General features: G+C 43.4%; 1 protein-coding gene across 9 annotated transcripts in view; it reads right to left on the reverse strand.

Moving 5' to 3' along the window:
* The window catches only part of macf1a (microtubule actin crosslinking factor 1a), a 124,808-nt gene that overhangs the window by 92,462 nt on the left and 16,063 nt on the right, over positions 1-16,283 (reverse strand). The window contains exon 1 of one of the 9 annotated variants that reach the window (XM_086013988.1): positions 8,591-8,951. The exons of the other annotated variants lie outside the window; for them this stretch is intronic. Coding sequence (XP_085870114.1) covers positions 8,591-8,645 — 55 coding nt within the window. The 5' untranslated portion in view covers positions 8,646-8,951. Of the gene's footprint in view, positions 1-8,590; positions 8,952-16,283 lie in introns of those variants that run through there. 9 annotated transcript variants of the gene reach the window in all.

The raw sequence follows: 16,283 nt of genomic DNA on the forward strand, positions 1-16,283 counted from the left end.
TTTTACCTTTTAGACATCAGCTGACTATGACGCAGATTGTGGCGGGAGGGGACCGAGGGTACAGTGAAGAGGGGGCTTTTCGAATGAAGGCCAAAGACTGAGTCAGCCGGCGGGAGAGACCGACCGGGACGTCTCCTGTTACTCACAGCTCGGGAAGAAGCGTGTGTGTGAACATTAGAAATGGGAACAAACAATATATATTTGCTTCATGTTTTGGGTGTATATTTTTACAAAGGAATATCCATTTGTTTGTCATTCGAATTACTACATGAATAAACTACTACACAAAGAGTAAATAATGCAATCACACAAAAATAAATAATGAGAAGCAAGACTGGAACTGTGGCAAAAGGTCGCACCATCGCTCACCACAGTGTGGCAGGAGAGACCAATGAAACAAAGTCACATAGGCAGGCAGCAACTTTGCGATCTTACAGATCAGATTCTACCGCAGTGCTGGTTTACAAATGTACTGCAAGCCACAATAACAAACATCTCACTAAAGTGAGCACTATTACTATTTTTCATATGGGACCTCATTAGAATGTGTACCTAATGTTATGTCCACTACATTACAGTTGATTTAAGTGTATACTTTGTGATTGGCTTTCAAAAAAGGACTAAAAATGACATGAATCCACAGAAATGGAGCATGATCATAAGCTTTGTATTGTGTCCTGAAGTGAATGGCTCCTTTCATTCATTCGGCACGAAAACATGTCACCGCTACTCACCCCGCACGGACAATGCCGCCTTTTGTGACTCGTTCTCTATTTGTAAAAACAACCACTACTGTACATTAAAATGTCTCATATCTCTACGGTGCACCTTTTACCGCCCTCCAACCCCCCCCCCCCCCCCACTCCAAATTGTCCCAGTCAGCGTCCTTGGCAGACGCAGCATAACAAGGTCACAATAACCGACACAATAAGTGAGAGACACCCGTAAAAATGACAGCTGTGTGATAGGAGGATGAGGACGGCAGGAAACATGATGAGCAGGGGAAAAAGGCTGACGTATCCTCTAATCTTCAATTCAAGCCACAAAAACAAAACAGCTGCAGAATATTCCAACATTGCCTATAAAATGTCAACAATCTGACAAATGCCATATGACAATGCAATAACGTTATCTGCTTTTTGCAGAGGATAAAGAATATATGCCTGCGAGTGTGGTCTTTCAACGTGTCGATGCACTGTTTGTGCTCAAAAATCTGTTGTAGTTTTAGAGTTGTTGTGTTAGAACTACCGCAACGTCCATGTGTGTTTTGTTAGCACCTCCGTGTTAGCATTGCGATGTTCAGACGCATGTTCATTCGTTTTGCGGTTTGGTAAAATACATAACGTGTCTTTTTGTTTACTTTGACATAAAATGTCAACTGCTGGTGTTACGGTCCACAGAGCTGACTTTTGGACAGCTGGCACCGCGCTGCATCTTCCCTGCAACATTGAACGGGCTCAACTACATAAAAAATAAAAATAGAAATTCTTAACGATGGACGGCATGAAACTTGAAACTTATTATGTAGCAACATCATGCGCCTAAAACTGGAGAACAATTTGGACAACTTTGGAGCATGTCTCAGTTTCTGCTCCCCATGCAGTACCACTTTCAGGACATAGGGGGGAACCCGCTCAAGCGAGAAAACACACAGCTGTCCTCCTCTGTTAATATTTCATGAAGCTTTTCCATACAGTGACAGATGAGGGGACCACCCAGACATGAGTGTGGCATGAGCGGGTCAAACGGGCACGAGCAATCGAGCCCGGAGTGTCAACTCAGCTAATCCCGGAACGCATGCACGCAACAAAGAGACTTGAATAGATAGCTTTGGAAAATAAACAATTAGAGTGAGTGAGTGAGTGACAGTTATCTTACGATATGTTTTGACAGGCTGGGCTTAGCGGATAGCTGCACACAGGAAGCTAGCGGGCAGACAGACAAGACACCCCGAGAGGCCATTAAGAGATTAAAAGTAGCATGACCTCTGCATAAACTGACGAGTGTGGATTAACAAACCTCAACACACAAACATTAAACACGCACGCACACATACACACTCGTTAAATAGGGGAGAGTCAAGAATGTCTCCAGACAAGTCCTGCTGACTTTGAAGTTAAAGGTAAATGCTAACATTGGGGATAGCCGAATAATTGATTCAAGTTTATTACTCAGAATACATTTTTTTTTTTTTTTTTGCGTCTTCTTTAGATCAAAGGCGTCTCCACTGATGTGTGCGTCTCACACTAACAACGTGGGAGCGATCAAAGAGGAGCGAGTGTACATACCAGTCAGGTGACAATTTAGCAACTTTTTGAACGCTCTAGTGCCATTTAAAAAATCTCTACTACACATTTCAAGTGTGCTACTACTCCTGGTGTGCGCACATGGATATACTGTAGATGGCGCCAGTCCTCCATAGACTGGAGTAACAGTCATTCTTCGCTGAGGATAAAGAATATGTGCCCGTGAGTGTTCCATTTTCTATGTGTATTATCGGCCCGTTTGTGTTCAAATTTCCATTCCTTAAATACATTTTATCCCTCGGCCAGAAATAATGCATGCATACATCCGTCAGGTCCAAAGTCAACTTTAGAGATGGCGTAGAAGCACAGCAAACGTTTACGGTAGGATGGTGTTCGTTTCCAGTCAACAAACCAGTTACCCGGTTCCTTTGTCTCATCCTGCACAGCACAACACAAATCAAGACAGATGCAGTTTATAGTGACACTCTTGTTCATCTCCTTCCCCCTCAGGGTCACCTTCGCTTGAGTACATAATCAAGCGAAGTGACGGCTCGATACGCAGAGTAAACCTCTTGATGGACGTGTGATCGGGGCTGCGTGTGTCCGCTAAAAACACACGCGTGAAGTCATCTTGACTTTTACCACACACGATGGTATACTGTATACTCCTGGAGTGAGCATTAGCATTAGCGCTGACGTCGAAGTGGCTCTCGTTTCAACTGTCAAATATCAACGAAAACAGAGAGGGGAATGCGGGGGGGGGGGTGCGTAGAGCAAAGTCGGACCACATGGAGAATCCCTGAATGGAGACGGACGGTGGGAAAGGAGGGAGGCGACCGCACAAAGCAGAGATTTATGACCTCATAAAAAAGGGAAGCTTCATTCAAAACTTTTTTCCCCCGGGAGGAGAGAGTGGGTTGATACATCTATATTTGATTAGGGAGGAATTTATCATGTGGATTTGATATTTGTTTATGGTGTCTCTACCTCAAAATTTCACGAGTCACAACAAGCAGCAGAGATTGCAAGTAATCCAGGCCCAACTATCCAACTGCCTAGACTGACGGCGGTATCGTCGAAACAGCGAGTTGTTAAGAAAAAGAGCAGTGTGACGTTGCAAGTTTGATTCCCCTGTCTGTTGCTGTTACTAATGTGTATTTATGTAAGACAGACTGGTGTCAAGCGACTGCCTAAACGGGCTGTGGTATCTTGAAACTGGGTTAACGGGCGAAATAGTTTGGTGCTGGACATTTTGGAACAGGTTTCACATAAATATGTCGATATGGTGTAAACGTGTAAAACATGGAGTGGTGTCAAGCGACCGCCTTGACGGGCTGCGCCATATAGGAAAAGTGACGACAATGATTGCTTACAAGTGCCGCACAAAACACATTTAAACCGGTAAAGAGCAGAGAGCTCTTGCTGAGGGCACGTTGATACCAGCGTCACAGCTAGAAACGTTCTCAGGGGGGGGCCGTGAGAGCGTTGAAGACGAAGAGGAAGAGAAACAACGGGCGGAGAAGGTCAGCGATGGGAAAAGGCGAAGTGAAGGGGATGAAGGAGGGGCACAATGAAAGGGTCTGGCGGTGCAAAGAATGTGAAGAGTGTACACAAATACACAGGAATTGAGCACTACGCCGCAGCAACCGAGCCCTCCATTTTAACCCCAGCTGTTGTCGTTGCCATGGACGCGCATCCATTAAGACCTCGTGGCCTGGTCTTTTATTGCGCCCGCCCGACACAGCAGTTAATTACGGCGCTGTCAGGGAAGGCCATGACGTCAAGTCACGTGACATCACAAGCTCACTCTGATGAATGTTGACACCGCTAGGGCTACTCTCGAATGCTTTACTTGCTTGAGCTAGTTAAAGTGTCTTGTTAAAACCATCAGGAAGCCATGCTGACTTAACGGGTTGGTTTTATGTGTCAGGTTCAAGAGTGTTTGTTTATGTCTTCAGGAGGTTGCACATGACTTGACAAGCTTCCTTCGGAGTGTATGTCACAGGGAGCTTGTGTGTGTGCCTGCATGCGTGCGTGTGTGTGTGGATCCATCGTAGTTAACGGCCGAAACGCACTGCTAGAAAATTGAAAGAGAAAGCACTTGGCTGTTAAATTTAGCACTGGATCATTTGAAACATGCGTTATGTAAAATGTACAGTGGTATGAAATGCCTGCTTAAATGGGCTGTGGTATATCTGAAACTCAGTTTGACATGAGCTATGTTCGGCACTGCACGGATTTGAATCAAGTTTCGAATAAAACGGCTATGCGGGCTGCAGTACATTAGAAAAAAAAAAAAAAAAAAAGAGTCATGAGGAAAAGAGCAAAGTTTTAGGTTTAGTATGTTTTTCCTATGTCAGTAAAATGTTACTGTGTGCACGTGTACAACACAGATCACAAAACATTGAAACTGAAGCGCTGTATGATGTTTTTTTTTTGTTTGTTTTTTTTAAATCAAAGTTCTTGCAAAAAGGCAGATAATAAATATGTGTTATGGGCTGCGTAGACTGGTGTGAAATGACTGCCTAAATGGGCTGCACTGTATTTAAAAGCGAATCAAGAGGAATTACGTTTCCAGTTGTTATATGTTAGTCGGGCGCATGTTTGTAAAAAGAGTGTCAAACAGAGCTGTCTGCCTAAACGGGCTGTGACACACGAGTCACAATGCGGCCTAGCAGGAAATTCGCCGCCACGTCGGGAATGTTTGCCGGATGGGCACACATGAGCGTGATCAATGGAGCACGTAATTGCGTTAAAAGTTTGACTGTAATCCCGTTTTAACGAGCTCACACACAGACAAACAGACACACACACACACACACACACCTAGAAACAGGCTAATGTGTCAACAGAATGTTCTCACGTTGGGGGAGTTATACATCAAAGTCCGCCGCGTCAGGCGGCGCCATAAGGTCTGTAATTGGTGCTAATGTGACAGAATGAGCTGGTAACGCCCACAAGTGTCGCGACGCTGATAAGCAAAAAACCATAAACATCCTTATCATGGCACACACGTCTGCTACGCGGCTACTGTGAACATGCTAGCGAGTTATTGCAGCAGCTTCAGCGGAAATTAAAAAAAAAAAATTGATGACCCTCGTTTCAATCCCTAACTTTGCCTTGAACCCTGACTTTGAAAACCACTTTTTTTTCGAATGTTTGCTTGAAACTAGCGGTGCTCCGATCGATCTGCCGATCACAAAAAACGATCACTTTCAAACGCCAACCCTGGCTTGAAAACCACCCACCAACCTGTCTGGTGAAAACGCACAAAACGCTAAAGGAAAAAAAAAAATGGGGCCAGAACTACAAACTCTACCTCAGGCAGAGTCAGATGATGCGCAGGAAATTAGAGCGATGGAGTCTAGACTCTGGTGGGCATTTTACATGGCGTTGCTATGGTGACCACCAATAGCCCAATAAAACATTTTAGTGCTGCTAATATCAGTGTGATCCATTTGGAAAGCATGTGATGGTCAAAAGACGCATCAAGTGTATGTTTGAAATAGAACATTGGGTTTAGTTGTCTTGCCATACTGAATGTAAAAAACTTGAGTTAACGGGAGTTAAGTTTGGCACAGTACTATTTTTAATAGATTCTAGGAAATATGTGCATATTTGTAAAACAAAGATTGGTCTCAAGTGATTGCCTAGACGGGCTGTGGCACATTCGGTTACCTGGTAAATAGTTAAGTTTAGCACTGCACTGTTTTGAGCAGGTTTCTTGGAAAAGTTAATAAAACACACATTTGAAAGACTTATTTGAGACCTTGGTCTTGGCTAGCAACCCTAACCCTGAGCAAAAGCCCTAATTTGAAATTCCAAACGAAATAACGAAGCTAGCTTCAGATATTAGCGCTGAAAGTGCGTTTACATAACCTGATCAACCAGCTTTTAAAGTCCAGACGCTAAGCAATGCTAGCAGTCACGTTCCGCCTGGCTCCCATCATCACAACCTTACAAACACAGTAAAACGCGGTTAGCGTAATCGCATCAGACCGTTAGCAAACAAGATGTAGTGCATAATGCAGGGCTGGTTTTTTTGTTTCCCCTTTCTTCTTTTTCACAATCCAAACATTGACGACCGCAATCCCTTTTAATCCAATTGGACCTGGCTTTGAACCCGCGTGACTACGTTTTGCTAGAAAACAAACCCATGACACGGCTGCGACAATACCGCTAATGTTAGCTTAACCGCAAAAGTCCCAAAAGCCTTCATATGACTGCCTTGAGCCGCTGGACAAAACACGTATTGTGTTGACACTGAAATAAACCAAGTTACTTGTAAATGGGTTACTAATGTGTGTGTATCAAGTGACTGCGTAAATGGGCTGCAATACATATCAAACAGTTTACAGGCAAATAGACAAGGCGGTACTGTACTGTTTTTAGGAAGTCTCATGTAACTTGTTAGCAAAATGAAGATGCTGTGCCTCAAACAGAGCAGTGTCAATCAAGTGCCTAAACGAGCTGTGATAAATTTGACAATGCGTTAACAGGAGTCATGATGGAACGAGGTGATTTTGTGTTCTGTCTGAACCTAGCATAACATGTAGGCAACTTCAAGCATGATAGGCTATGCTAACAGGTTATGCTAACATGATCTTCGGCACATGAACCTGAAAAACAAACAGCGAACAAACATGAGCATACATGCGAGGCCACTGACATGGAACAACAACCGAGCCAGGCTGCTGGAGATCAGAAAAGAACACAAAAAATTTTAAATGCAGTCAAGGGCTACAAAGTTAAGATAACATTGTAGCGACCTGAGCTTTGTCCAACAAATTACTTTACCCCACATGAACATGTAATGGGTTATGTAGACGTTTTGTGCCTTTGTCACAGCTTTGGACAGAAATACTAGTCGCAGCTTATGTTTCCGTGACACTATGCATAAGTGGCTAGCAGGTGTGCAGTGAAAAACAAAAACAACCAAAAAGACCACTTGTTGAAAACCAGTACGAGAGACAAAAAAAAAAAAAAAAAAAAAATCAAGCGTGTAACACAGCTGTCGTTAGATTAGCATATGCGACAAACAAGTGCAAGCTCAAGTGTTTTTCAAAAAGTGTTCGCATTCACCATTATCGACTCACTTTCAACACACACAAAAAAAAGAACTTGAGCGTGGCCCCAAAGCAGACATTCGAAGCTACGCTACGTGCGCTTAGCTGCTGCCACACTAATAGCATCACCTGACACTGAAAACCAAACATCCTCCGCTCATCTTCTGTTGAAAAACATTCACGCGGGATCCAATGTCAACCACCATGAAGCAGACGGCTAAAATAAACAATTAGCGGCGGATGCTAACTAGCCCCGAGCTGCTCAAGCTACACATGGGTAACTCGTACAAGGGGCAAAAAAAAAAGTAAGATAACACATTAGTATTGCATAATTGCCTAAGTCATTTTGAATTTACTGTAACTATATCAAACAAATGCGTGAGCAAGAATTTTTTCCCCCAATCTGTTGTTTGTTTTACCCAATCCCTGCTTATGTTATTTTTTGTGAAAAAGAAATGGGGAAAAAAGTTTTTTATTTTTTTCTAAATGGCATTTATGAACATCCTTAATTCACAGATTTTGGCTATCTGCGCTTAAGGTGTCCCTTATCCCTCTACGATGCATATCGGGAGTCCACTAGTCGTTATGTAAAAAAATAAAATAAGCTTATTTCAATAATAAACAGTCATTTTGAAATCCATGTAATGATAATTAATGAAGCATTTGTAAAAATAAAATAAAGTTGTCGATGTAGATATGTCCATAAAGTCTCTTTAGAATTTGAAAAGTTATTACAAAAACAATTGACGAATTTCTGGAAATGTTTGACCTGAGGTATGAGTAAGCGAGTAACTTTTTTTTTTTTTTTTTTTTTTTTTAAAGAATACAGTACCTGTTAAAAAAAAAAATCTAATTCAGTGAAACTTATATGTAGATGCCAAAAAAAAAGAAAAAAGAAAAACTTGTCTGGAAGAATCTCACTGTCATTTGCTATTCCTACTGTTTCGACAAGGGAAAATCTTATTCACCATCATATAAATAAATTTTTGGGTGGTGAAAACATTTCTTTGAAGTCCCTATCGCCCAGCCCAAACGACACAAAGCTCATATACTGTCGCGACACTTAACCTAAAATGGTGTGACATTTAGACCAACTCCTGAAGAGCAGGTATGACATCATTTTTTTTTCCCTGCCCAACCCTCAGCTGACACTGATTCACCTCATCGCCTGGTGAGCAGCGTGCTCTGTTTCCTCATTTTCACAACACAAAACCTGCTCAAAAGTTAAAGAAGTCAAAACAACACTACTAGGATGGTTGGGATCCCAAAGTAGTCTACCTCGTTTGTCCTCCAAGTCCTGGAGGAACTGTCTGTACGCCGCCGCGGAACTCATCCCTCCCCCGCCGGGACAGTCAGAGGCGGTCGGCGTTTCGACAGCAAGGTGAGCGAGGAGGAGGAGGAGGAGCAGGAGGGAGGCCCAAGATCCACATTGTCAAAGGGAAGACGTCCGCAATAATCCGTCAGTCTCGACAACTATCCGCCGCCTGTGTGTGTGTGTGTGTGTGTGTGTGTGTGTGTGTGTGTTCATCAAAGTGTGTGTGTGCGCGCTTCTCTAAGCCGGATAGAGGAACTGGACTTTGACCAGCCTGATGATGTCATAGCCACCGACGCATGTGTATGTAGCCTAGCATTGTAGCAGACTGACGGTGTGTGTGAGTGCGCCTCAGTTTATGTCTCACATATTTGTGACGACGCACACGCCCACTTTTTGGTAACGCTTTACGACACAAACTGGCTGTCATCGGTTATTACACATACATTTTGAATGCATCAAATGCTCCACTGGGTGATGAATAATTAACCACAATACTGGAGGTGTACATCAATAATCTAGAAACTCATTGGTCACTCTATTAGGTACACAAGCTAGTCGGAGGCAATTAAAAGAGTAAAATAGTGATGCATTTGAAAATGATTTGTACAATATAATAGGTGCGCTTGTGTCTTAAGCAGGTGTGTTTCTCTTATTTTACTCGCCTTATTTAATTTTTAAAAAGGCCAATATATAATAGTCAACTTGAGTGTTATGAATAACAATTCTATTCTTACACATCATGGTTTTTGGAAAGAAAACAAACGATTGCATAGAAAGCGTTGTGATTTTTTTTAAATGTAAACCAACCAATTTTTAAATGTAAACCAACTGGAGATACGAGCGATGCGCCAATGCCACTTTAAGACCAAGTACAAGTTACTTATTTATTTATTTTAAGAACATGCCGTAACAGAGCACCGATACGTGCTCATGCCATTAAACGCGTTTTTAATATTCACATTTTTTGACTTGATGTGACTTGTTTATAATTTCTTAATTTTTCCTCTTGTAATTAATCTCTTGTCATGATTATAAAAATATATACAGGTATATATATTTTTTAATGTGTCTATAGTATGAAACATTAATTTTTTTATTTAAAAGTGGAAGAAACAGAAAAAACTCAAACTGTGCAATACTGTACAAGCTTTTCATTGGACAGTGACGATTTGGACTTTTGGACTTAAAAATTACATGTTTTTTTTATTTTTCCAAATCTAACAAACTTTACATGTCTGTGTCATACTTTGTGTTTGTATATGGACCATTTGTTTTAATACACTATACCCACACACGCACAAACATCACCACAACACACACACTAACACTAGTTGAAAGGCGCACGCTCCGTTAAAAAACTCTTTTAACGAGACTGATAAACTTCAAGCGTTGCTGAACATTTCCTTGAGCAGGCAGTCTCTCTTCTTTCACACATCAACGCCAAAACATCTCCACTCACACGCGAGGACCTTCGTTGCAAACCACAAAAAGACACAGGGACCAGACTGGGGCCAGTAGCGTGACTGGTCGCCACGGCAACAGCACAGGAGCTCAGGATTATACAAGGGGGGGAGAAAAAAAAAAAAGGGCTGAGTAAGGGGGCCGGTAAAGTGACCCTGAGGTGTCGAGAACACAAGCAAAACACTGCCAAGAGAAGTTTGACCGAAGAGGGCACACGGTGTTTACTTTCCTTTGGAGAAGTAGCGGAGCGCATATGAAAGAGAAGAAAGAAAAAAAGATCAGATTACTTGTCTTTTTAAACACGTCAACAACATCATCATCAGGCTGATGATGTTGACTCCCTCAAGTGTGACTGACGTGAAGTCGTGTGACCCCAAAACCTTGAACTGCTTGTACGTGGAATGTCAAGTTCAGATACACTTGATGTAAAAAGTCTACACACCCCCTCTGTTCAAATAACAGACTTTTATCATATAAAAATGTCACCTACCTGAACAATTCTACCCTCAAAAAAAATGTGCACTTTTTCGAGAGGGTCAGCACAAACAAACAGTAACTTAACTACAGTTACTTAGTTACAATAGCTTACTTAGTTACACACTGGAGATGTGGCCAATCATATTCAAACGCATGTAAAGTGGAAGTCAGCATTCACCCGACAACATTCTGATCAACCCCAAATCAGATGTTCTAGTAGGCTTTTCCCCCCTTTGCAGCAGAAGGCTGAAGGGTTTGTGCCAACATTGACTGCTACTTCGAACTGTTCATAATTCCCTCCACCTTGACCAAAGCCCCCCCGTTCCAGCTGAAGAATAAAAGCAGCCGCCGTCATGCCTCGCTGACGGTTATGAGATTCTTTTAGCGATAAGCAGTGGTTTTTTTCCCCTTTGTAATCAAGGCCAAGAAGTTCAACCTCGGTTTCATCGGACCATAAATAAAGCGTTTAGCAAATTTCAAGTGTGTTTATGCAACATTTTTGAAGTTTAAAAACACGCACGCACCCGCAATGGCTTGGCTGAACTGCTATGACATCGATGACAAGCTGGCACATGTCGCGCGCACGCACATCTAAAAGTACTTATACGCACACACCCACGGGCCACTTCAATCGGGACATCTAGCAGTTTCTTCTTCTCCTTGTGGGCTAACGTGCGCCCATATGTTGGCCAAACTATTCCAAGCATGCCTAAGCGTCTGTCGCGTCAGGATTTAATAGCACAAAGACCTGGTTGAGAGAAATGCGTCCACGCCCTGCAACTGACCGTCAAACGCCGTGACTGACGCATCACATGTATATGCTCGTCTGGGAGACCCCCGACACGCCCGACGCAGCAGCTGACCGGGGTGACAAGTGGTGCGTCCAAAGGCTTTTTTATACGGTCTAAAATGTGTTGCAGTACCACCGGTGGGGGGGGGGGGCAGTGTTGTGATTGGAAGATGTTAGTTTCTAGACATGGCAGTGAAAACACTTTACTGCAGTAAAAATGTTTCTTTCAACCAAAAAGATATACTATATGTTTATATTTAGAATGCAAGCAACCATTTTGAGATTAAACGAAAGAAAGACATTTTGTTTTGTTTTTTTAAATGCAGGCGAACTGTTACGAATAAGACTTGAGTGACACTGCCAACTACTGGCCTGGCATGTGAATTGTAATGTTTTTTTTTTGGGGGGGGGGGGGGGGGGTTATGTAAATTGCTTTAACATCTTTGGTAAAATGTTTGACCAAACACAAATATGATACATTCCAATTAGTGTTTGCCAATAAAGCGTTGTCGCTTGGCCAATTTCTGCGTCTTGAGATATGAGCAAACATTTGAGAGTACATTTCAGACCTCGCACTGCTTGATGGTGCAAGCAAACTTGACAACATCCAGCCACCATCGCTCCAAATTGGCTTCCTTGCATCTGAAGGACATTTATAAGTTAGGGGCGCTAATTATGCTGTTTCACTAGCAATAGACCCCACAGAAGAAGAACAACAAGGAAGGACAATATATTAGGCACAGTCGTATTTTGCGCATTCCACAAGTTAAATGTTAGCGGTGGAGAAAAATGCCAAGCTGAATGATGTGGAGGTAAACTGAGTGCCGCATTTCGCCAAGGGCGACAGGTGCCCAAAAAGAACGCCAACAACTGGGCGTCACATTCAAGGACGCCGTCCTGACCATCAGTCGCTTGTTGGCACACAGTCAATGCGGTCCTTCCCTCTAACAAATACCAACAGTTTTGTTTTTTTTGTTTTTTCTTAAAGGGTGCGGCAGGAGTGTCCAGTTGTGCCTCAACACCTGTTTCGAAGCTCCCAAAGAACTGCCGCCTGGTTTGCGGCTTGAAGCGGCACAATCTCAAAGTCTTACGAAATTAGATCATCATTTCCCCTCAGGGATGAATTAAGTATTCTGATGAAGCAGCATGGAGGGTTCATGGACTTGAAATTCCACAACTTAAGCTGATACAGCGTCTAATGTGTTATGCTAACAGAAATTGTTAGCAGAGGGAGGAAAAAGGACTAGGTTCTCACACGTTTATATTATTGCACACAGTTCAGTCGGATGGCAATGTTTGCTATGAAATAATATGAGCAATATTTTTTGGGGGGGACTAGAATGGAAGCAGACAACTTCAGAGTTAAACCCATTATGCATAAACCTCAATTTCATTCATTCGGATTATGTCAAAATGTTACCCAAAGCGCTAGCTTCTGCAATTGGGTCTTAACCAATATTTATTGGGTTGTGCCAGTAACTTTTTGCTGCATTTGTAGGGTAGTCTTGCCTCCAGCAGGGGGCTGCCGAAGAGAACCCAGGCTGAGCTTTCCAGGCGGAAGTGTGCTCATTCGAAAGGGAAAGGAGACAAGTCATGACAGAAAGCAAAAGAAAAGAAAGGACAAAAACAGATGAAATGAGAGTGTGTGTGTGGGGGGGGGGGGTGGATGATAAAACTTTGCGTCGCCTCCGCGTGTGGGATAAAGATTTCATTCATCGGCCTGGGACAAACGCCGCCACTCTGTGCCCTCCTCCATTCTCTCTTTGTTGACACCCACCCAGACCTCCACCCCAGCTCACTCCACTTTGCTATTGATGTCAACAAATGAAAGGAAAACGGCCTGATGAAACCTCACGGCACTTTCACAAAATACAGAATTTGCGACACTTCAAAATTGCTTTTCCTTTTCCCCAAACGACATTAGGAAATTTCCAGAGGATATGTACAGTACATATAGGGCAGGAGATGAGTTCGGTAAATGATATGGGGTTAGCCTAATAGCATAATTCGGGGTACGACATTAATGGTGGCCCAATGGCCATGGGCCAGTATGTCTCAGGCCAGCACGTATCTTACAGACGCTGGCCCGGTAGTTATTTTGGTTCAAGTTTGGACATCGCAAAATGTTTGGACTGTCATATGTCTTTTAACTCCACAACTGGTAGGGGAAATTAACGCTAGCTGCTAGCATTGGTGTTGTGTGCTACAATCCTCGCGTGATGCCATGACATCATTGCTTTTCCTGTCAACAATCTTGGTTTTGATATCAATATTCTAGGAAATATTTACACATTTGATTCCATGAGTGGGTTTGAATTGAAACTACAATGCCAGCGGGCCCCATTCATATTTTGTTCCGCTATATTCGTCCAGCTTCCATTTTGTTTCATGGAAGAGCTCTTGGCCGGGGAGACAAATACTCAGAACAAGACGACTGTCATGTGACAACATCCAACTAGCGTGAACATAGTGTTTTAGAACAATCTGTAAATGTCCTGGAGCGGGAATCAGCTGAATCACTCACAGCTGTTTTGCTGCGCAAACAGCGTGACCATCCGAGAGGAAGGATCTATGGATTTTTTTTTTTTTTTCATTTACGCACGACAAGGAGACAAAGTGTACAAAAGACTGCGAATGGTTCTAACACAACGGAAAATCATTCAGAAAGTGACTGGACCTCGACAGTCATCACAGATAAGACATCTGTGAGAAACATACTTGGCCCCCTTAAAAAAGTTTGAATAGGATGAACCATTGAAATTCAGGGAGAACCAAGTTTTGTTCGTTGATTGTCCATTCAGTGCCGATTAGAAAGCGTTTTCGCAGACCTCCTGAGGACGAACCGGCTTCCCGCGGGAAGTCCAAAAAGTGGGTCAAAGCCAAATAAAAGCATCAAACAAAACGGAGAAATTCAATCGGCTGGAATTTTTGGACAGCAGATGGGACAAATAAACAACATCTGAAAAAATTACAGAAGGATTTGAGGTCAACTTGAAGGGGGGTTGAATTCTGAGGGAAACAGAAGGATCTGGAACGTCTGAGCTTGTACGTGTTAACACATCGAGCAGAACCGCCCCCTCTGAACATTGGGCCTCAGTGCGAAGCGGATGCGGAACTCTGGGGAGACCAGCTGCCTGCACATATTTCCCCCGCATTTTTAGACAAAGCATGAATTATTTAGCTCCGCAGAAGAGAGTCGACTTTGAGGTCCGAGCCAGCGTTGCAGGTTAAAAATGGATCGTGAAAATGGCTTTAAGGCGACGTAAGGCGGAAGGAGTCGACGCTGCCGCTTTAAGAGCTGCAGACGAAACAGACCACCACTCCTCCCTCCATCGTTTTGTTATTTCAGGAATGTTCAACACGCACACCCTCACGCACACCAGTCAGTCGGAATCAGAGTGAAAGTGTTTCCGTCAACACAAATGGAGCCACCTTTCACACAGCAACGGCGCAAATTGACACAGCAGCACGACGTCGGGCACATGATTAAACGTGGCGGGTTTCAAAAAGTCGGTGGACGACAGGGTCAACTGATGACAAACCAACAGGGCGGGAGAACCGAGTGCCGGGTGCTCACGTTCACAAGTTAGCCCCCGGTGTGATGCAGGATCATGTAACACAAGAGCAGAAGAGCCTTATTTTAACATTTTCCACTGATAAAAAACAAATTTAACAAACAAGAGAACCTGCTTTGATTCAACTCTTGCAGATTAGCACGTCTTAAACAAAAAACATTCTGTTGTCGTTTTCATATTTGGGGGACATTTCGATTCATGGTCGCGCCCTTGAGAGTATAAGTGAACCTTAAGCGTCACGCCCCCCGTAAAGGCGGTCCTTCCTCTTCACCCTCCCCCTTCTATTAAGACCACTTTACACCTTTAAGACCCGCAACAGCAGTGCCATACAACCCCCCTGTTGGAATGCTATTGAGCGATTACATGCTCAGATTAAAAAAAAAAAAAAAAAAAAAAAAATAGGGGGCTGCAGCAGAGTACGGCAACTACAGACGGGGACGAAGGCAGGCCGGGGATTAGCGGAGGAAATGGGTGGAGGTGGTCGGGTGACAGAAGGGACCTGCTAGTGTAGGGGGGGGGCTTGAACGGGACCCTCCCCCCTCCTTTCAGTTCTTTTTTTTTTTATTTTTTTTTTATAATGATCCTTTGTGGTAAATGGGATGCGTTCAATAAAAACACACGATAGCGATTAGCATCTTGAAGTAATTAGAGTCAATATGGCCGCATTGTTAATTGTTATACAGAGTTTTTTTTATTGAGGAGTTAAGTGGTGGGTGCTTATTAAAGGGTCCTCTGACAGATGGCACACACACACACACACAGATGACTATTAGTTAGAAAGGGGGAGGTGTCGACGGCGCCATCGATCTGTCGCTCACTCATCCACAGGGGGCGCCGCTGTCATCGATTCATCTCGGTGTCCACCCGTCAGCCAGAGTCACACGCTAACATGCTAAATTTGTTGAGCATATTATTTGCCCACCTAATTAGCTACAATTCATTCAATTGAAAAAGCATGATCGACACAACCATTCCAAAACGGACTTTTGATTGAAATTTGACATGAAGACACTCATTTCAGATGCTTCAAGGTGTGCTCCGTTCGTCATATTCCCATCATGCCTCGCACGAGAGCGCCGTCACTCTCCCTCGCCCTCGCACGGTACCTGTCAAAGCTCGTCAGAGAACTTCAGGGTCCAATTTTCCAGACACCGTACGACACAATCAATGTGAGGGTTAAGTAGGATAGCGGACAGCGATACATCAGACGTGATATACACGGGGGGGCCGGGGGGGGCGGGGGGGGGCGATATGAGAAGAAATGAATTATTCAGTCGTGTAAGACTACCAGCAACTGCAGCGTTCAGGGCTTGAGTCACATTGGGGGTGATTGTGCACTCTGGATGCCTGCGG

The sequence above is a fragment of the Filicampus tigris genome, chromosome 18 (assembly GCF_054856515.1).
Source record: "Filicampus tigris isolate MCC_2025a chromosome 18, RoL_Ftig_1.0, whole genome shotgun sequence".
Classification (NCBI taxonomy): domain Eukaryota; kingdom Metazoa; phylum Chordata; class Actinopteri; order Syngnathiformes; family Syngnathidae; genus Filicampus; species Filicampus tigris.